The sequence below is a fragment of the Capra hircus genome, chromosome 11 (assembly GCF_001704415.2).
Source record: "Capra hircus breed San Clemente chromosome 11, ASM170441v1, whole genome shotgun sequence".
Taxonomy (NCBI): Eukaryota; Metazoa; Chordata; class Mammalia; order Artiodactyla; family Bovidae; genus Capra; species Capra hircus.
Genome location: NC_030818.1, coordinates 103,358,197 through 103,377,466, shown reverse-complemented (window position 1 = coordinate 103,377,466; position 19,270 = coordinate 103,358,197). Strand labels below are relative to the sequence as shown.

Below are 19,270 nucleotides of genomic sequence, written 5' to 3'. Positions count from 1 at the left end.
GTTTGCTCTCGTGTTCGTACTGAAAGAAGAGCAATCTGCGAACTCTTTTATTACCCAAATAACGCACATTCGTTACAGAAAAGCTGGAGAGAGATAGAGTAGGCAGGTCCCTGAAACAAAAGGTTTCACAGAACACCATTCCCTTCCACGGAGAATGGCTGGGTCTGGCCCGTGTGGCTCCTTCTCGGTGGCTCACGAGTGCAGACAGACGCCTCCATGGATTCTGAAACCGACGCTGGGGCCCGCCAAACACTCTGGTCTCTAATGTCTCCAATTAACGTAATCACTGTTTTTATGGACATGAAATTCCCTTGATGTAATAGTAACCACTTGAAAGCGGAGAGCTCAGTGGCGCTTGGCACCCTGGTGATACTGGGCAATGACCCCCACTGTGGTCCCAGAACCTCCCCGGGCCCTTTGAGGGGGGCCGCTGCCTGGGAGGGGGACCCCCATGGATGCCGGGGCTGGTGGCGGGCTAGCTAGGGAGTGGGCGCTCACCACCCTGGCGTGTCTGCCACAGATGCAGCGGAGCCTTTGCGGGCCAGCAATGCCAGGCCCCCAACCCCTGCCTCAGCGCCCCCTGCAAGAACGGCGGGACGTGCCACACGACGGAGCGAGAAGGCCTGGTGGACTATGTCTGCAGCTGCCGCCTGGGCTTCTCAGGGCCGCTGTGCCTGACGCCCCGCGACCACGCCTGCCTCGCCAGCCCCTGCCTCAACGGCGGCACCTGTGACCTGCTCGCGCTCACGGAGTACAAGTGCCTCTGCCCCCCGGGCTGGTCAGGTGAGGACCCCGGGGGTGTGGGGATGAAGTGGCCTTCCCCCAGCCGCCCACACAGCCAGTGACAGCCCCCCGTCCACGTGGCCGTGGACAGTCCTGGACTGGGCTCGGCTGTGGGGGTCAGCGACCCAGAAATCGCCTAGAGTCCCCGCTCTGGGGTCCCCATGCCACTTTCCAGCCCTGGAGGCGTCAGTTCCCGGCTCGAGGGCACCCCCCTGCCACAGCCTCTGTGAGAAAAGGGGAGACTCCCCCGGCCCCTGCAGGAGCCATGGTGTCACCACCGGCTCAGGAGGGACGCAGTCTGGGTCAGCTCCCCAGGGGGCCTGGCCTACTGTGCATCCCATGGTGGTCACTCAGCCCTAAGTGGTTGGGGTCCTGGGGTGGTGAGGAGCTGATGCCACTGGGCCCATGCCCAGCTCACCCCTTGTCCAGGTCTGGACACTGCCCCCAGCTCATAGGAACCAGGGAGGCCGGCTAACCACCCCCCGCCCCCTGCCCCCCCAGGGAAGACGTGCCAGCAGGCCGACCCCTGCGCCTCCAACCCCTGTGCCAACGGTGGCCAGTGTCTGCCCTTTGAGGCGTCGTATATCTGCCACTGCCCGCCCGGCTTCCATGGCCCCACGTGCAGGCAGGACGTCAATGAGTGCAGCCAGAGCCCCGGGCTCTGCCACCACGGCGGCACCTGCCTCAACGAGGTCGGCTCCTACCGCTGCGTCTGCCGCCCCACCCACACCGGCCCCCACTGCGAGCTGCCCTACGTGCCCTGCAGCCCCTCCCCCTGCCAGAACGGGGGCACCTGCCGCCCCACGGGGGACACCACCCACGAGTGCGCCTGCCTGCCAGGTACTGCCCACCGGAAGCGTGCAGGGGGCGGGGAGCTGGGCAGGCTGGGTCTGGGGGCGTCACCCGAGCCTGGGCGGTTGGAGGGCAGCCTTGGGGGTGGTGCGGGGCACACTCTGGGATGCGGGCACCCACCCACCAAGTGCCGCCCCGGGACAGGCCTGCTGTGACACCCTAGTGCTCCTACCCTGCCGCCCCCAGGGAGGGCCTGAGCATTCCGCCCGCTCCGGGCTCGCTCTGTTCTCCTGGCCCCCTGCCCCGCGTCTCCCAGGCCGTGGACACCGGCCTCCTTCAGGCCCCCCAGGAGGCCCCTTATCCCGAGTTCCCTGGGACCACGTGCACGTCACAGAACTCTCCCCCGCTGCAGGGAGCACCCTCTCCCGTGTCGCCCGCGGGGCTTCCCCTGGTTCCTGGAGGTGGGGCGGGGGGGCCGGGGCTCACACGTGGCTCCCCGCAGTGGGGCCCTTCCTCCTGGCCTCTCCCGTCGCCCACTGCCGGGGCAGGAGTGACAGGCGGGCCCAGCCCCACCCACCCCCCCAGCAGCTCCACCGTTCCTGTTTCGGGTCCCAGACTTTCCACTGTAGTTTTCTTCTGAGTCCGTTTTGCTGCTGCTGATCTAAAAATACTGATAATGACGAAGAGGTTCGAAAGCCTCCAGTCTGTCACTTGCACGGGGGCGGTTAGGCAGGGACTGGGAAGGGGAGGGAGTTTTGGGGCGGGGCGATGAGGAGGTGGGGTCAGTGGGGTCGGTGGGGTTTGGGTTGCTGGAGAGGGGAGGGCCCAGGGTCCGGCTGACCCAGGACTGACCCAAAGGTCGCTCTGGCCCCCAGACGGCCCTCGGCCCAGCCCGGCCCTTGCAAAGAGGAAGTGCTTTTCCCGCCCGCAAGCCCCGGGCTTGTTGCCTCTGCGTGCAGACGCCAGGCGTGTGCATTTCCGGTCCCTGATTCTCCCCTCGCCACCTGCCCACCCCGGCGCTACCCACTGCCCGGCTGGGCTGTGTGGCTGTTTCAGAGTCTGGGTTCAGATGTCTTCCTGAGGGGGGTGGGCTGTGGGACCCCAGGGTCAGGAGGGGCTGTGGTGCGGGCTGGGGGGGGGGCCGGTGGGAGGCGTGGGGGCCTGGCAGAGGGGGCCGCACGTGTGGAGCAAGTGCAGCCCCACCGGCCGGAGGTGAGCTGAGGCTGGGGAGAGGCGGTGCTTTAGGCCTGCCGCACGCAGGAGGGACTGGAGTGTGGGCGCCAGGCTCCAGTGGGGGAGGCCTCCGAGGGAGGGGCAGGAGGGGGTCCAAAGGCGCCCGGGGAGGGGCATTAATTAGTAACTGGCTGCAGGTTTGGCTATTGCCAGACGCACCTTTCTGGGTTGATTATTGAACCAGCGGGAGTCGAACGGATTAATAGCTAACTGACTGGACGTGGAGGGGGTGCCGCAAAAGTTGGCCTGGCTGGGAGAGGGCAGGGAGGGGGTGGGGGGCTCCCACCCTGCCTGCGCCTCTGCTTCTGGGAAGTCTGGGGGCCGCACCTGCACACACACCCACCCCCGACTACCTGCCAGGGTCCCTCTGTCTCCCTGCTCCAGTTCCGTGCGAGCGGGCTCCCAGGCCCAGTGCTGCCCCGTCAAATGGGGTATCCACGGCCGCACGTGGGGGTGTGCAGACAACCCTGAGCACAGGGCTGGGCCCGCAGTCAGTGCCCAGTCACAGAGGCCGTAGCGCAGACGTCTTCTCTGACAGAACCCCGGGGAGCCTGTGACCGTGGGTCTCCGTCTGTTCAGCCGGCCGTTTAGAAAACGATCGCTTTGGAATGTGCTGACCGTGGGCTCTGGGGTGTGCGGCCCGGTCACAGGAGTGGGGAGGGCAGGGTGTGGGGCAGGGACCCCGAGGGCTCCAAGGCGGTGGGCATCACAGGACAGGCTGTGGAGAGCAGCTCTCCGCCCAGAGCAGGGTGTCCTGGGTCCAGCCAGGAGGGTGCCAGAGCCCAGTGCAAGCGTGACAGGACGGTGAGGGCCTGGCCCCGTGGGGAGGCCTGACCGGGCGGCTGGCCCCTGCTGCAGGCTTCACCGGCCAGAACTGCGAGGAGAACATTGACGACTGTCCGGGGAACGGCTGCAAGAACGGAGGCGTCTGTGTGGACGGCGTGAACACCTACAACTGCCGCTGCCCCCCGGAGTGGACAGGTGCGCACGGCGGGCGGCTCGGGGCGCCTCTGCCCCTGGCATCTGTCCCCGTGGGGGGCAGGCAGAAGGGAGCTGAGATATGGGACGGGAAGGAGGCCGTGACCTGCAGCTGACTGCCCCCCCGCCAGGGTCTGAGGCCCCCCCCCAGCCCCCTGGAGCAGCACAGACGTGGGTGGCACCAGCCAGTCTGTGTGAGCCATTTGCAGCCTGGCCCCAGGCTGGCCTGGCCACAATCAGGTCCCCAGTTTGAGCCCAGCTTGCTGGCCAGGACACAGGGATGCTGGCCAGCAGGATGCAGGCCCTGCCCGCAGGTGAGCGTGGACCCCAGTGCACCTGTGCCCATGGAGCGGCCAGGCAAGAGCCCCCAGGTGCCAGAGGTGCCGGGGAAAGGCTGGCTCTGGCTGGCGGGGCTGGAGGAAGTCAGGAAGACTTCCTGGTCGAGGTGAGGGTCTCAGCTTGGCGGAGGGGGCTGGAGGCACCAACCGTCCCGGCCCCCCTCAGGTCAGTACTGCACAGAGGACGTGGATGAGTGCCAGCTCATGCCCAATGCCTGCCAGAATGGCGGCACCTGCCACAACACCCACGGCGACTACAACTGCGTGTGCGTCAATGGCTGGACGGGCGCGGACTGTAGCGAAAACATTGACGACTGCGCCAGCGCCTCCTGCTTCCGGGGCGCCACCTGCCACGACCGCGTGGCCTCTTTCTACTGCGAGTGTCCCCACGGCCGCACGGGTGAGCGCCCGGCCTGCCCCCAGGCGGGGGGCCCTGGGGGGTCAGGCCTGGGCGAGGGGCCTCACACTGCAGCTTTGTGGGGCCCGTAAGGGGGGAGCCCCAGGAGGGGCCTCCTGGAGTGAAGCAGCCGGCCATGAGCCTCCCGGAAGAGCTCTGGCATTGTAGGGCCCTCCACAGGGTCGCTGGCTGTGTCCTGGTGGGGGCCCTCCCTGGGGAGCCGGGTGTGGGCAGTCGGCGTTCCCGCTGACCCCCGCCGCCGTGCCCAGGTCTGTTGTGCCACCTGAACGACGCCTGCATCAGCAACCCCTGCAACGAGGGCGCCAACTGTGACACCAACCCCGTCAACGGCAAGGCCATCTGCACCTGCCCCTCGGGGTACACAGGGCCGGCCTGCAGCCAGGATGTGGACGAGTGCTCACTGGGTACGGGCAGCCGGGGTGCTGGGGAACCTGTTGGAAGTCGTCCGATAAGGGGAGGCGGGGAGGCGGGTCTGATGGGGGAGGCAGGCACACCCCCGACTGTTCCAGAGGCTAGGGTTCCCAGAGCAGCCCCTTACCTGTGCCGCATCCAACCCCCCTCCCCCGCCCGCTGCCCCCACCAGGTGCCAACCCCTGTGAGCACGCGGGCAAGTGCATCAACACGCTGGGCTCGTTCGAGTGCCAGTGTCTGCAGGGCTACACCGGCCCGCGCTGCGAGATCGACGTCAACGAGTGTGTATCGAACCCGTGTCAGAACGACGCCACCTGTCTGGACCAGATCGGGGAGTTCCAGTGTATCTGCATGCCTGGTACGCGGCCGGCCGCCCGCCCGACCCTGGGGGTGGGGAAGCCGCATCGCCTCTGCCCCCGGCCTCCGTGCCCGCCCAGGCCGCAGCCTCCCCACAGTTATCTGGGGAGGCTCAAGCTTGGTCTCCGGGCACAGTGAAGAGCAGGCGAGCGCTGGGCGGCTGGGTCGGCCCCGGGGAGCAGGTTGCTGACCAGCCCGCTCCCGCCAGGCTACGAGGGCCTGCACTGCGAGGTGAACACAGACGAGTGCGCCAGCAGCCCCTGCCTGCAGAACGGCCGCTGCCTGGACAAGATCAACGAGTTCGTGTGCGAGTGCCCCACGGGTGAGCCTGGGCCCCGCCGCCCACCCTGCCCCTGCGCCAAGGCCGGTCAGGTCCCCCACGGTGGGAAGAGCCCGTAAGAGCCTCACCTCCGGAGTGTGGGGAGGCGGGGGTGGGTTGGTTTTCAGCCCCCAGAGGACAAAGCTGGGCCGGGCAGGGTTCCTGGTCCCCACCTCGCTGAGAAGCCCGGGGCCCAGAGACCTCCCTTCCTGCCTTCGTGCCCTGGCAGGAGGAGGGCCGGCCTGCGGCGCCCACCTGCCTCTGCCAGCGGCAGTGGATGTGATGGCTAGGAGGGCCTATGGAGCCTGTGAGGGCCCAGAGTCTGTCGCAGGGAAGGGCTGGGGGACGCCAGGCCCGGGGAGGTGTTGGGGGTCAGAGCCCTGGACCTTCTGAGATGCAAATCAACTGTCCCAGACGCCTAGCCGGGAACCGAATTCTCAGCCCAGCCCGGCTGTAGCCATGGCAACTGTCCATCTTGGGCTGAGCCTCCTCTGAAGGGGGCAGGGCAGGAGGGCCAGGACCCCAGGGGTGTGCTCTGAAAGAGGGCGAGGAAAGGATACGGGCATTTGCCGTTTGCCCAGCCCTGGCCAAAGCACTCTCGCGGGGCCCTCCCGGGCGCCCCCCGTCCCCCGACCTTGGCCAGCCAGGGCTTGGCTGTGGTGCCGTTGTGCCCCTGGCATCTGACCGCCATCCCCTCCCCCGGCCACAGGCTTCACCGGGCACTTGTGCCAGTATGACGTGGACGAGTGTGCGAGCACACCCTGCAAGAACGGCGCTAAGTGCCTGGATGGGCCCAACACCTACACCTGCGTGTGCACAGAAGGTGCGGGGCTGCGACCCCAGGCCAAGTGGGGGGCAGAAGCAGGCGGTGGGGTCCAGGGAAGGGGCTGGTCAGAGGCTGAGGCTGGGGGGTGACCCCTCAGTCTGGAGGGGAACGAGAGCAGGGTGCGTCTCTGACCCCAGGCAGGTGGGGGGTGCGCCCCAGACATCCCCAGGCTTCCCTGGTGGGAACAAGAGGACCCTGGGTCTGCTTGATGGTGTCCTGGACAGACTGGTAACCCAGAGAGTGGCCCCCCGCCCCTGCAGGCTACACGGGGCCCCACTGCGAGGTGGACATCGACGAGTGTGACCCCGACCCCTGCCACTACGGGTCCTGCAAGGACGGTGTGGCCACCTTCAGCTGCCTGTGCCAGCCGGGCTACACGGGCCACCACTGCGAGACCAACATCAACGAGTGCCACAGCCAGCCCTGCCGCCACGGGGGCTCCTGCCAGGACCGCGACAACGCCTACCTCTGCTTCTGCCTCAAGGGGACCACAGGTGCCCGGCCCCGGGCTGGTGTGGGGTTAGGGCGGGGTAGGTGGAGCTGCGGATGAGTGAGCAGGGGTGCGTGACCTCCTCCGGTCTCCCACCCCCAGGACCCAACTGCGAGATCAACCTGGACGACTGCGCGAGCAACCCCTGCGACTCCGGCACGTGTCTGGACAAGATTGACGGCTACGAGTGTGCGTGTGAGCCGGGCTACACAGGTGAGCCACCCAGGATTCGGGGGCCTGCAGAAGGCTCTGCCGTCTCGCCCGCGTCAGGGCCTTGATTCGGGGGCTGAAGCTGTGCTCGCAGGTCAGGGTCTCGGGACTGTGGGGGCCCAGCTCTCAGGCCAGCAGCCTTGGCAGCTGGCGGCAGAGGCTCTGGAAGGAACGGGGGTGGGGGTGGGTCTGCTGACGCTGGGATGGACACCCCTGAGCCTGGCGTGCCGGGTGGGAAGCAGCCGGGCAGGCCCGCAGTGGGGCCAGGCCCCCGGTGCACATGCTGCCCTCTGCCCCGAGCGCGTCCAGCGTGGGCCCTGGGTCCCGGGAGCAGAGCTAGTGTCGGTGAGAGTCTGAACCTCGGGAGGGCCTGGGATGGAGTGGGGGGAGGGGTTGCTCACGGAGAGGGAGGCTGAGGCTCCGGGGGCAGGGAGCCCGACCCCTCTCCCGCTCCTGGTGTCTGAGCTGCCGGGCCACCCGCAGGGAGCATGTGTAACATCAACATTGACGAGTGCGCGGACAGCCCCTGCCACAACGGGGGCACCTGCGAGGACGGCATCAACGGCTTCACCTGCCGCTGCCCGGAGGGCTACCACGACCCCACCTGCCTGTCTGAGGTCAACGAGTGCAGCAGCAACCCCTGCATCCACGGGGGCCTGCCGTGACAGCCTCAATGGGTGCGTCCTCGGAGCCCCACCCTGGGGGCGGGGGGTGTGGGGGTGGGGAGCCAGCGGGTCTTGGGCGGAGCGGCCAGGTGCTCCCCAAGGACGGGTCTGCTGTGGGAGCCCTGAAGGGTGCCGTGCACGGGCGCTCACTCGGCTCCTGGTCTGAGCCCAGCACTGCCCTCGGCTCCGTGTGTGCCCGGGGAACGCATCCGTGCCAAGGCAGCAGGCCAGAGGTGAAATCTCTGAGATATCTGAGAGTGAAAGGGGTGTCTTGGGTCGTGTCCGAGCCCCTTTGGGCCACAGCTCAGTGGTAAAGAATCAGCCTGCAATGCAGGAGACCCGGGTTCGATTCCTGGGTCAGGAAGATCCCCTGGAGAAGGAAATGGCAATCCACTCCAGGATTCTTGCCTGGGAAATCCCATGGACAGAGGAGCCTGGCGGGCTAGTCCATGGGGTTGCGAGAGCCGGACACGACTTAGCAAGTAAACCACCACTGAGCTTCCGTAAGGAGGCTGCTAAGGTCATCCGAGGCTGCGGCTGGGGTCCGGGGCCTTCCGTCCCACCCTGACCGTGAGGACGGGAGAGGGGCTACAGTGCAAGTTAATCACCAACGGCCAGTGACTTATTCAGTCACGCCTGTGTGAGGAAGCCTCCATAAAAAGGCCCAGTGCGGGAGTTAGAGAGCTTCCGGGTTGGTGAACAGGTGCTGGGATGGGGCGGGGACCAGCTCTGAGCCCTTCCCCATCCCTGGCCCCGTACGTCTCTTCCATTGGGCTGTTCCAAGTTTCCCTGCTTATAGTAAACCATTGATCTAGTAAGTCAAACAGTTTTTCTGAGTTTCGTGAGCCGTTTCTGCAAATTTCAGAGGAAGAGGTCTGGTTCCTGGCTGTTTGGTCAGAAGTAGAGGTGACAACTTGGGGCTTAGGGTTAATGTCTGACCTGGGGCCAGTCTGGTGGGTCCCAGCCCTCTCTGGGGGGTGGGGGACAGTCTGTGCTGACTCCAGGCACTTAGGGCCAGGACTGGGTTGCGGGCCACCCACCTGGTGTGGGAACCCTGTGCATATATGTGGTGCCAGAATAGTAGAGTGTAGAGAAGCTGACTTTTAGTTTCCGACACCCACTACGTGCCTGGCATTGGCTCTATCTAAATGGGGTGATGGACATGGCAGGGACTACACACCCTCATTTTGCACAGAGAGGGTAAGCAGCCTGTTCAGGGTCACACAGCAAGTGAACAGTGGATGGTCTCCTGACCACTGCTCTGAACTGGGCACTGTCCCAAACCTTTACCACTGTCTTAGTCGAGGCAGGCTATTTAAAATCGTTTAAAGGACTCCAAGGGTCAGAGTGGACCAGTGTCTCCATCTAATCAGGTTGTAAGACGGTAGCAGAGTCTGGGTTGCTCCCAGCCTAGGCCCCGCCCTCTCTGGCTACACCTGAGCCGCCGTGTGGTCGCCTCTGCAGGTACAAGTGTGACTGTGACCCCGGGTGGAGTGGGGCCAACTGTGACGTCAACAACGATGAGTGTGAGTCGAACCCCTGCGTCAACGGAGGCACCTGCAAGGACATGACCAGCGGCTATGTGTGCGCCTGCCGGGAGGGCTTCAGTGGTGAGTGGGACGGGGGCTCCTGGTCCCAGCGCAGGCCCTGGGGGCCGCATGGAGCCCGGACACACGCCAGCCGTCGAGAACCCCCGTGGCTCCTGGGCCAGCTGGTGTGGGTTCCCAGGCCCCAGGCTCAGTGCAGGGCTCTTTCTCCACGCCAGGCAGAACTTGGCCATAGCACCTGGAGTGACGGCTACACCAACCGTGTTTTCTCTCTCTCCAGGGCCCAACTGCCAGACCAACATCAACGAGTGCGCGTCCAACCCGTGTCTGAACCAGGGCACATGTATCGATGACGTGGCAGGGTACAAATGCAACTGCCTCTTGCCCTACACAGGTATGGGCGGGGCATGGGGCTGTGCGCTTGGGGCCTGGAGGGCAGGGGCGGGGCCTGGAGGGCAGGGGCGGGGCCTGTGGTGTGGGCTGGTCTGGAGGGCAGGGGCGGGGCCTGTGATGTGGGCTGGTCTGGAGGGCAGGGGCGGGGCCTCGGCAGGTGGCTCAGGTGGCTGAGGTGCGAGGCGGCCTTCCTGGGCTGGCCTTGTCTGCATCCCTCTGCAGGCATCCCAGAGGCCCTGCTCTGTACTCCGAGCCTTAGGCCTGGCTGCGTTAGGGCCTTGCCCTGCAGGTGTCTTTGCTCATAAAATAACCAGGTGCCTGGGAGAAAATTTGAGCACAAGCAAGTCCCTACTTGGGGGACCTGCCTGGGAGGTGGCCCCCTTGGCGGCGGAGCTGGGTCTGGGCTGTCAGCCTCCCTGCCTGCCATTCAGGCTGCCCTGGGGGTAGGGGGGCCAGGCTGCCCTCCCCATCGCTGGCGAGGCCTGAGGGAGCCCTTTGATGGCGGGCCCTCTTTGTGTGGGGAAACAAGGAGCCCTGTGTTCCTGCTGAGAGTGGCGGGAGACGGGTCCCTGGCATCTCAGCTGCCGCCATTGGCCCGGCTGGGGGAGGCGGGATGTGGGTCCCCTCCTGAGGAGAGATTTGGCAAGTGTTAAAAAATGGAAGTCACGAGTGCTCAGGCCACCAGGCCCCCCGGGGATGGGGCAGGGGGTGCTGCTGTTGGGGACAGTCCTGAGAGGCCCCCATAGTCAGGGGTGGGGCCCGTGACTGCAGTTCTCACGACACCGGCGGCCTGTGGCCCGAGCAGTGTTTTCTTTGACCAAAGCTGGGGACCTGGACTTTCTCTCCTCCGCCGGTAGGAAACGCCCCCTCCCCGGTGGCCGCCCAGGGCGCACCCGAGCCCCTTTCGGACACACTGCCATCGGGGCTGGCGGCCGGCGGGGAGGAGCCGGCCTGTGCTGACCCGCTTCCCGTCCGCCCGCTTCCTGCTTCCCTCTGCACAATTGTCGGAAACCCTGGCGAATTTCCTGCCGGCTGGGGTCACTGTGGAAACCGATAGAATGAAAGGCCTGGGACAGTCACCCCTGCGGGCCGGGGAGATAATGGGCGGCCGGGAAGATAACGCTTCCTCGCGGGCTCGGGACATGGCCCCGTGGGCCGTAAACAGGAAACCCCGCGTTGGGCTCTCAGAGAGGAAAGGTCACCTGGAGTGCCGGGGTCCAGGCAGACTCCCGCTCCCACCCGGGGTCCTGACGCCGTGTCCAGTGCTCCCCTGATAAGCAGCCATCCTGAGGGCTGAGGCTGGCACGTTCCCTGCAGTCACAGCCTTGGTTCAGGGGCCTCCCGAGATGGGCACTAGCCGCCCGAGGCACCGAACCCCTGGACTCAGCTCCCAGGCCGCCAGCTCAGTGCGGGGCCCTCTGCCATTAGCAGGGCACGAAACTGGAAGCCGGTCCATGGCCCCTTCGTCGGGGGGTCGTCAGGCCCAGCCCAGCCCTTGCTCCTGGCACTATCAGGTAGCGGGGCCCAGGCCATTCCCCCAGCCTGTGGGGGCCCAAGGGTTCCCCTGGTTCACGTTCAGGCACTCACACAGCCAGGCGCTCACACAGCCAGAGTCCTGGTGCCCCGCTGTATGTCCCCCCGCCCCCGCCCCCCATGCGGGGCAACCAGACGTGCTTTGACGGTAGAACCACCCGTTCACAGTGGCTGCTGGGGCCTCTGTCAGGACTTGCCTGGGGCATTGACCTCTGGCCGGGGCTCCCGGAGGGCTCATCACCCTGCCCCTCCCTCCCAGGGGCCACGTGTGAGGTGGTGCTGGCCCCGTGTGCCCCCGGGCCCTGCAGAAATGGTGGTGAGTGTCGGGAGTCAGAGGACTATGAGAGCTTCTCCTGCGCCTGCCCCACGGGCTGGCAGGGTGAGTCCAGGGGGTGGGGGGACATAGGGAGGCTCGGAGAGGCTCGGGGGCCACTGGCTGGCAGGGGGAGCCCAGGGGGATGGGGGGACATAGGGAGGCTTGGAGAGGCTCGGGGGCCACGGACTAGCAGAGTGAGCCCAGGGGGATGGGGTGGGGAAGCTCGGAGAGGCTCGGGGGCCACGGGCTGGCAGGGTGAGCCCAGGGGCCGGGGGGACAGGGGTGGGGAGGGTCAAGGGCTTCAGGCGACTCTTGCTAGTGAGTCCCCGTCCTTGGGGGATGAACCAGTGGGCTGCAGGGTCCTCCCAGGCTTGAAGATCTGTCTCCTGCTTGGCCCCAAGTCAGGGGGCAGCCCTTTGGAGAGCCCCCCTTCCCTGGACGCCCCGAGAGGGTCGCCCTGCGACAGTAGAGGGCCTGCTCCGGGGGGGCGGGCAGTGCCCAGTGGGTACTGGCTGAGCCAGCGGCTCCCCCGTCCCCTTCCCCAGGGCAGACCTGCGAGATCGACATCAACGAGTGTGTGAAAAGCCCGTGCCGCGTGGGCGCCTCCTGCCAGAACACCAACGGCGGCTACCGCTGCCACTGCCAGGCGGGCTACACGGGGCGCAACTGCGAGACGGACATCGACGACTGCCGGCCCAGTGAGTGGCTGGCCGGCCCCGCCCGCTCGAGACGTCCAGACCCGTGTCCCCAGGCGGGCGCAGGGCAGGGGACGTGCCCGGGTCACGTGAGAGGCTGGGCAGGGCAGTACCCGGGTGCAGGCTTGGCGCCGGCAGCCCTCTCGATCCAGAGGGACCTTTCGGAAGGGCGCCTGGTTGGGGGCTGGAGGAAGTGCTGGGGCGGGGCTAGGTGGCTGCTGGTGACCAGCGAGGTGGTCGCGGGCGGTTCCGGGGCTGTGGTGCCAGGCTGATGGGCCCCCAACTCGTCCATCCTAGCATCTCCCAGCCGGACTCCCGGGCTCCTCTCCCCGGGGCCGCAGCTGCCCCATCCAGCGTGGCTCTTAACCTAGTTCTTGTCATGACCCCTGAGGAATGGGGCTCATGCCACCTGGGGTCCAAGAGAGGCCAAGTACCTCATCTGGCATTACCAGCAGGCAGGGAAGCCTGTGGCCACAGCCTGTGTGGGTCTCACTGTTAAGCCTGCCGGCCTTTATGGCCCGAGGACCGGGAGCTCGTGGGGTAGCGTAGACCCCAAGCTCACAATGCGGCCTGCTGGACTGGGCTCCCTGCGGAACACCCCGGGGGCAGTGCCAGGAGCCCAGAGTTTTGGCCGCCCTGGCAGAGGGGTGGTGCCCAGCTCTCAGGCCTGCCCTCCGGTCCCCTCGCAGACCCATGCCACAACGGGGGCTCCTGCACAGACGGCATCAACGCGGCCTTCTGCGATTGCCTGCCCGGCTTCCAGGGCGCCTTCTGCGAGGAGGACATCAACGAGTGTGCCAGCGATCCCTGCCGCAATGGCGCCAACTGTACCGACTGCGTGGATGGCTACACCTGCACCTGCCCCACGGGCTTCAGCGGCATCCACTGCGAGAACAACACGCCCGACTGCACGGAGAGGTGCGAGGGGCCGCGGGTGCATGCAGCCGGCTACGGGGCCACGCACAGCGCCGGCAGACCTGTGTACCCAGCGGGTGCCCAGCGGGTGTCCACCTGGGGGCGGGCACTTGTTGCCAGTGTGAGACACCGCTCCTCCTGGAAGGGCCGTTGTCCATTCTCCGTTGTGGCTTAGAAGCAGGAGCCCTGCGGTTTATCCTCAGGAACTGCTGTTCCTCCTTCCATCAGCTGGGGACCTCGTAACTGGCATGTGTCCTTATTTGCCTTGGCTGCCAGGAAGCTCGGCATGGACCGTCACACTTATCCCGTTTCTAGCATTTATCTCCCATGCGGTCTGGTTTCTGCTCATTTTTGTCTTAATCGTGACACACCTGTGTGCGATATAAAGCTCCTCTCAGCATGAGTTCTAAACAGGGCGGAGGAAGGAGTGTGGTGTGGTGTGAGAGTCTGGGGTCCCCTGGGACTCCTACTGGCCTCCCTGAGGTCAGCCAGGGTGTGCTGGCCTGTCCTGGCACCCAGACCCCTGTGGCCACCCTGATTGGTGGTGAGGATGCTGGCATGGACGTACCTGCTTGGGCAGGGTCCTGCCCCCAACTCACCACCCCCTTGCTGCCTGCCCACCTCCAGCTCCTGCTTCAACGGTGGTACCTGCGTGGACGGCATCAACTCCTTCACCTGCCTGTGTCCACCCGGCTTCACCGGCAGCTACTGCCAGCACGATGTCAACGAGTGTGACTCTCGGCCCTGCCTGCACGGCGGCACCTGCCAGGACAGCTACGGTGCCTACAAGTGCAGCTGCCCACAGGGCTACACGGGCCTCAACTGCCAGGTGAGGGCGGGCCCCGGGGCACATGCCAGGCACCTTGGCCACATGGCGGGGCCCCTCGTTTGCATTCCAGCTGGCCCTCCCACCCTGGAGAGCCGAGGAGGGGGCAGATAAGGAGGGAGAGGTGGTGAGCAGGGCAGTTTCCAGCTCAGGTAGCAGAGGCTTAGGGAGCAAAAACAAGGACCAGCTGTTGGGGGGGAAGGCGGCTAAACACCAGTGTTTTCATGGAGACTGTGTAAAAGTATCAAAGGTTTATCTTCTTTAAAGATGTTCACACACAAAACACCAATTAGAAGAGAGCTGTTTCCTTCTTAAGAAAAAATCTTCCTTCAAGGAAAGGCAGCCTGTTGTCAGGATTCACCACCAAGGGCCCAGAGCAAGAGAGGGGCCCCCGCAGCCCCAGTTGCTCCTGAGCAGGGGAGACCCCGTGGGCCTCGGTGTCCATTTCTGTGGATTGGGGGGAGGTCACGGGCCACCTTGGGCGTGAGGGTCTCTGGCGCCCATGTGTGTCCCCCGCTGGGTGGGCTGGGCCCGTGGGGACTGGCGGGTGGGGCGTGAGCGAGGCTGCCCCCTCGTCCCCAGACCCTCGTGCGCTGGTGCGACTCGTCTCCCTGCAAGAATGGTGGCCGGTGCTGGCAGACCAACGCGCTGTACCGCTGTGAGTGCCACAGTGGCTGGACTGGCCTCTACTGTGACGTGCCCAGCGTCTCCTGCGAGGTGGCCGCGCGGCAGCAAGGTAACCAGCCCAGGCTTCTCCGTGCCCACCGGGCATCAGACCTCTGAGGTCAGGAGGTGTGCTGCCCAAGGCACGAGGCAGCCCCTGGGGAGGGGAGCTGGGGCCTCACGCTCCGCCCGCCACCTCCCCTGCAGGCATCAACGTGACCCACTTGTGCCGGAACGGGGGCCTCTGCATGAACGCGGGCAACACACACCACTGCCACTGCCAGGCCGGCTACACGGGCAGCTACTGTGAGGAGCAGGTGGACGAGTGCTCACCCAGCCCCTGCCAGAATGGGGCCACCTGCACCGACTACCCCGGTGGCTACTCCTGTGAGGTGGGCACCCGTCCCTGGGGCGGGGGTGTGTGTGTCTGGCCTGAGTGCCACTGAGGGCCAGGCCCTGGGCTGGGAACGAGTGTGGCAGGGAAGACTAGACCCATAGAGGCGTGCTGCGTTCAGTCCCATCAGGGGAGGGCTGGGTAATCAGGAAAGACTGCCTGGAGGAGCTGTCCTCTGGGGGCACCTGCAAGAGGAAGACCCTGAGAAGCAGGGCAGGGTTTCCCTCCCCCAGATTCACCCACCTCTACACTACCACCTTGGGCAGTGAACCGCAGCTTCCCAGGGCCCTTACCAGGGTCTCCATCTGGGTCCTGGTAGGAGGGCTTTGCGAGGCAAGAGGGCAGCTCATGGGGCCCCGTCAGCCCACACAGGGGTAGGGGGCCGCAACCTGGCTGCCCGCTGAACCTCAGGCCCACGCCTCGCTGTCCCCCTGCAGTGTGTGCCCGGCTACCACGGGGTGAACTGCTCCGAGGAGGTGAACGAGTGCCTGTCCCAGCCCTGCCGGCACGGAGGCACCTGCATCGACCTCACCAACACCTACAAGTGCTCCTGCCCCCGCGGCACACAGGGTAGGCTTGGCCACACTTGGGGAGGGAGTCTGGTGGGCTGGTTGCCAGCGTCCAGCTCCTGGGCGTCTGACCCCCGGCCGGGGCACACCTGTGGGAGGCGTGGGGCCTGAGAGCGGCCACGTGGGGTCTTATGGCGCCTGGCCTGCAGGCGTGCACTGCGAGATCAACGTGGACGACTGCAACCCCCCCATCGACCCCGTGTCCCGGGGCCCCAAGTGCTTTAACAACGGCACCTGCGTGGACCAGGTGGGCGGCTACAGCTGCACCTGCCCGCCCGGCTTCGTGGGTGAGCGCTGTGAGGGTGATGTCAACGAGTGCCTGTCCAACCCCTGCGACGCCCGTGGCACCCAGAACTGTGTGCAGCGTGTCAATGCCTTCCACTGCGAGTGCCGCGCTGGCCACACTGGTGGGTGCTGCCCTGGTCAGGGGGGTGGGCGGTGCCGGGAGTGGGGGGATCAGTGCCTCACGCCACTCTTGTCCCCAGGACGCCGCTGCGAGTCGGTCATTAACGGCTGCAAGGACAGACCCTGTAAGAATGGGGGTAGCTGTGCGGTGGCCTCCAACACGGCCCGCGGGTTCATCTGCAAATGCCCAGCGGTAGGTGCCATGGGCAGCAGGTGGTGGAGAGGGCTTCTGGTCTGAAGGGGGCAGGAGGACACCCCCGGCTCAGCATACCTAGTGCCCAGGGTTGGCCAGCACCTCCCCGCCCCATCCCGCCACCCCTCCAGCCTGCGGGTGAGCTGGAGGGCAAAAGGTGGCTCGTGTGTCTGGACTCCACCCTCCGCGTTCCCCTCGAGACAGTGTTTCTTGTGTCTTTATGTTTAAAGCAGTTTAGTAGAAAATTGGTGCAGGAGGGTTCCTGTGTAGCCTCGCCCCCTGCACACCCAGCTTTCCCGTTATTAACATCTTGCTCTCCTGTGGGCTTCCCTGGTGGCTCAGACAGTAAAGAGTCTGCCTGCAGTGCAGGAGGCCAGGGTTTGATCCCTGGGTCAGGAAGATCCCCTGGAGAAGGCAATGGCACCCCACTCCAGTACTTTTGCCTGGGAAATCCCATCGACGGAGGAGCCTGGTAGGCTACAGTCCATGGGGTCGCGAAGAGTCGGACACGACTGAGCAACTTCACTTTCACTTTTCACTTTCACGCACTGGAGAAGGAAATGGTAACCCACTCCAGTGTTCTTGCCTGGAGAATCCCAGAGACGGGGGGAGCCTGGTGGGCTGCCGTCTATGGGGTCGCACAGAGTTGGACACGACTGACGCGACTCAGCAGCAGCAGCAGCAGCGAGTGATGCACACACTGACACGTTAAGTCCAGCCCACTCCATGTCATGTGTTCCTTGGGTCTGCCACACACGCAGTGCTACGAGCCCCCTGTGCAGGATCCCAGGAGGTTGTTTGCCCTAAAAGTGCCCCAGGCTCCTACGGTGCCCACCCCTCCCTCCTTCCCTCCCAACTCCTGGGAAACCCCCACCCCCGAGTGTTTCGTGTTGACTTCCTTTTAAAAGGAAAGGCCACCAGCCCTTGTGGGTGGGTGGGGGACGCAATGGAGCGGCCAGGCGTGTCCCCAGCACTTGTGGGGGGGGCCAGCTCACCCCTCACAGCCACACGGCCCCTCCCGCAGGGCTTCGAGGGCGCCACGTGCGAGAACGACGCCCGCAGCTGCGGGAGCCTGCGGTGCCTGAACGGTGGCACGTGCATCGCGGGCGCGCGAAGCCCCACCTGCCTGTGCCTGGGCCCCTTCACCGGCCCCGAGTGCCAGTTCCCGGCCAGCAGCCCCTGCGTGGGCGGCAACCCTTGCTACAACCAGGGCGTCTGCGAGCCCGCCGCCGAGAGCCCCTTCTACCGCTGCCGCTGCCCTGCCAAGTTCAACGGGCTCCTGTGCCACATCCTGGACTACAGCTTCGCGGGCGGCCTGGGCCTCGACATCCCCCCGCCGCAGGTCGAGGAGACCTGCGAGCTCCCCGGCTGCCGCGAGGAGGCCGGCAACAAGGTCTGCAGCCTGCAGTGCAACAACCACGCGTGCGGCTGGGACGGCGGCGACTGCTCCCTCAACTTCGACGACCCCTGGCAGAACTGCACGCAGGCCCTGCAGTGCTGGAAGTACTTCAGCAACGGCCGCTGCGACAGCCAGTGCAACTCGGCCGGCTGCCTCTTCGACGGCTTCGACTGCCAGCGCGCAGAAGGCCAGTGCAAGTAAGGCCCGCGCGGACGCCGCTCAGCGCCCACGATGTCCCACGGGGCTGGTGGGGGGCAGGCGAGGGGGCCGTCCGCTCACCAGCAGGGGCAGAGCAGGTGGGAGGAGGCCACTGGGCTTCGCAGGCAGGGCAGCGCACAGCCGGGTGCTGGCCGAGGGCCTCTGGGTGGACAGGGGCAGGCGTGGCCCTGGGGGCCCTGGGCGCGGAGGGAGCCCTGAGCTGTTGCCGTGCGCCCCCAGCCCCCTGTACGACCAGTACTGCAAGGACCACTTCAGGGACGGGCACTGCGACCAGGGCTGCAACAGCGCGGAGTGCGAGTGGGACGGGCTGGACTGCGCGGAGCACGTGCCTGAGCGGCTGGCAGCCGGCACGCTGGTGTTGGTGGTCCTCATGCCACCCGAACAGCTGCGCAACCGCTCCCTGCACTTCCTGCGCGAGCTCAGCCGCCTGCTGCACACCAATGTGGTCTTCAAGCGCGATGCCAGCGGCCAGCAGATGATCTTCCCTTACTACGGCCGCGAGGAGGAGCTGCACAAGCTCCCCGTCAGGCGCTCCGTGGACGGCGGGGCCCCGCTGCTCCCAGGCGGCGCCGGCAGACGCCAGCGCAGGGAGCTGGACCCCATGGACATCCGCGGGTGAGCGAGCCCCCCCGGCAGCCTCCACGCCCTGACCCTCAGGGATGCCCCCCTCTCAGAGAGGACAGCGCTGTCCTCCCGAGATGGGGAAAGAGACCTGGGGTTTCAGCTCCCGTGACGGGCGAGCAGCAGAGATGGCATTGCCACCCAGGCTCAGCTCTCACGGAGACGAGGGACCAGGCTCCGGACACCTCCATCCTTCCGAGATGGGGGCCAAGGCTGCCCTTGGCTCTGCAGGAGCCCACTGCTGGCAGGGGAGCACTCTGAGGAGTGTCCGTGTGAGCTCCATGCGTGCCCTGCTGGTGCTGGACACGGCGGGCCCTCAGGGCCACTGTGCACCTCCAGGCTTGTTCCTGTCCAGACCCAGCTCTCCGCCTCCCCAGGCTGCCCCCCTGGGGTTCTGGGAGCACCCTCTCTCCCCGCCCATCCATCAGGGTGACGCCGCAGGAGCCAGAGCCATCCCTGGGGGGCGTGCCGGCCGGGCGGGTGCCAGGAGTGGGCCGGCGCCCGAGCCCCCTGACCTAGGCTCTGCCCTGCCACCCCAGGTCCATCGTCTACCTGGAGATTGACAACCGGCAGTGCGTCCAGTCGTCCTCGCAGTGCTTCCAGAGCGCCACGGACGTGGCCGCCTTCCTGGGTGCGCTGGCCTCGCTGGGCAGCCTCAACATCCCCTACAAGATCGAGGCCGTGCAGAGTGAGTGGCCAGCCTGCTCCCCCAGCCGCACTCCCACGGGAGCTCTGGACCGTCCTGGGAGGGGTTGTGCGTGG

General features: G+C 66.3%; 1 protein-coding gene across 1 annotated transcript in view; it reads left to right on the top strand.

The window, feature by feature from the left end:
* The window catches only part of NOTCH1 (notch 1), a 45,729-nt gene that overhangs the window by 18,256 nt on the left and 8,203 nt on the right, over positions 1 to 19,270 (top strand). The window contains 26 exon segments of the mRNA XM_018056124.1: positions 521 to 783; positions 1,285 to 1,623; positions 3,667 to 3,789; positions 4,291 to 4,524; positions 4,791 to 4,946; positions 5,126 to 5,311; positions 5,519 to 5,632; positions 6,339 to 6,452; positions 6,716 to 6,949; positions 7,048 to 7,158; positions 7,639 to 7,805; positions 7,807 to 7,832; positions 9,285 to 9,430; positions 9,648 to 9,761; positions 11,553 to 11,672; positions 12,155 to 12,307; positions 12,994 to 13,222; positions 13,847 to 14,048; positions 14,628 to 14,781; positions 14,916 to 15,100; positions 15,540 to 15,672; positions 15,821 to 16,078; positions 16,157 to 16,269; positions 17,294 to 17,865; positions 18,107 to 18,502; positions 19,048 to 19,196. Coding sequence (XP_017911613.1) covers positions 521 to 783; positions 1,285 to 1,623; positions 3,667 to 3,789; positions 4,291 to 4,524; positions 4,791 to 4,946; positions 5,126 to 5,311; positions 5,519 to 5,632; positions 6,339 to 6,452; positions 6,716 to 6,949; positions 7,048 to 7,158; positions 7,639 to 7,805; positions 7,807 to 7,832; positions 9,285 to 9,430; positions 9,648 to 9,761; positions 11,553 to 11,672; positions 12,155 to 12,307; positions 12,994 to 13,222; positions 13,847 to 14,048; positions 14,628 to 14,781; positions 14,916 to 15,100; positions 15,540 to 15,672; positions 15,821 to 16,078; positions 16,157 to 16,269; positions 17,294 to 17,865; positions 18,107 to 18,502; positions 19,048 to 19,196 — 4,991 coding nt within the window.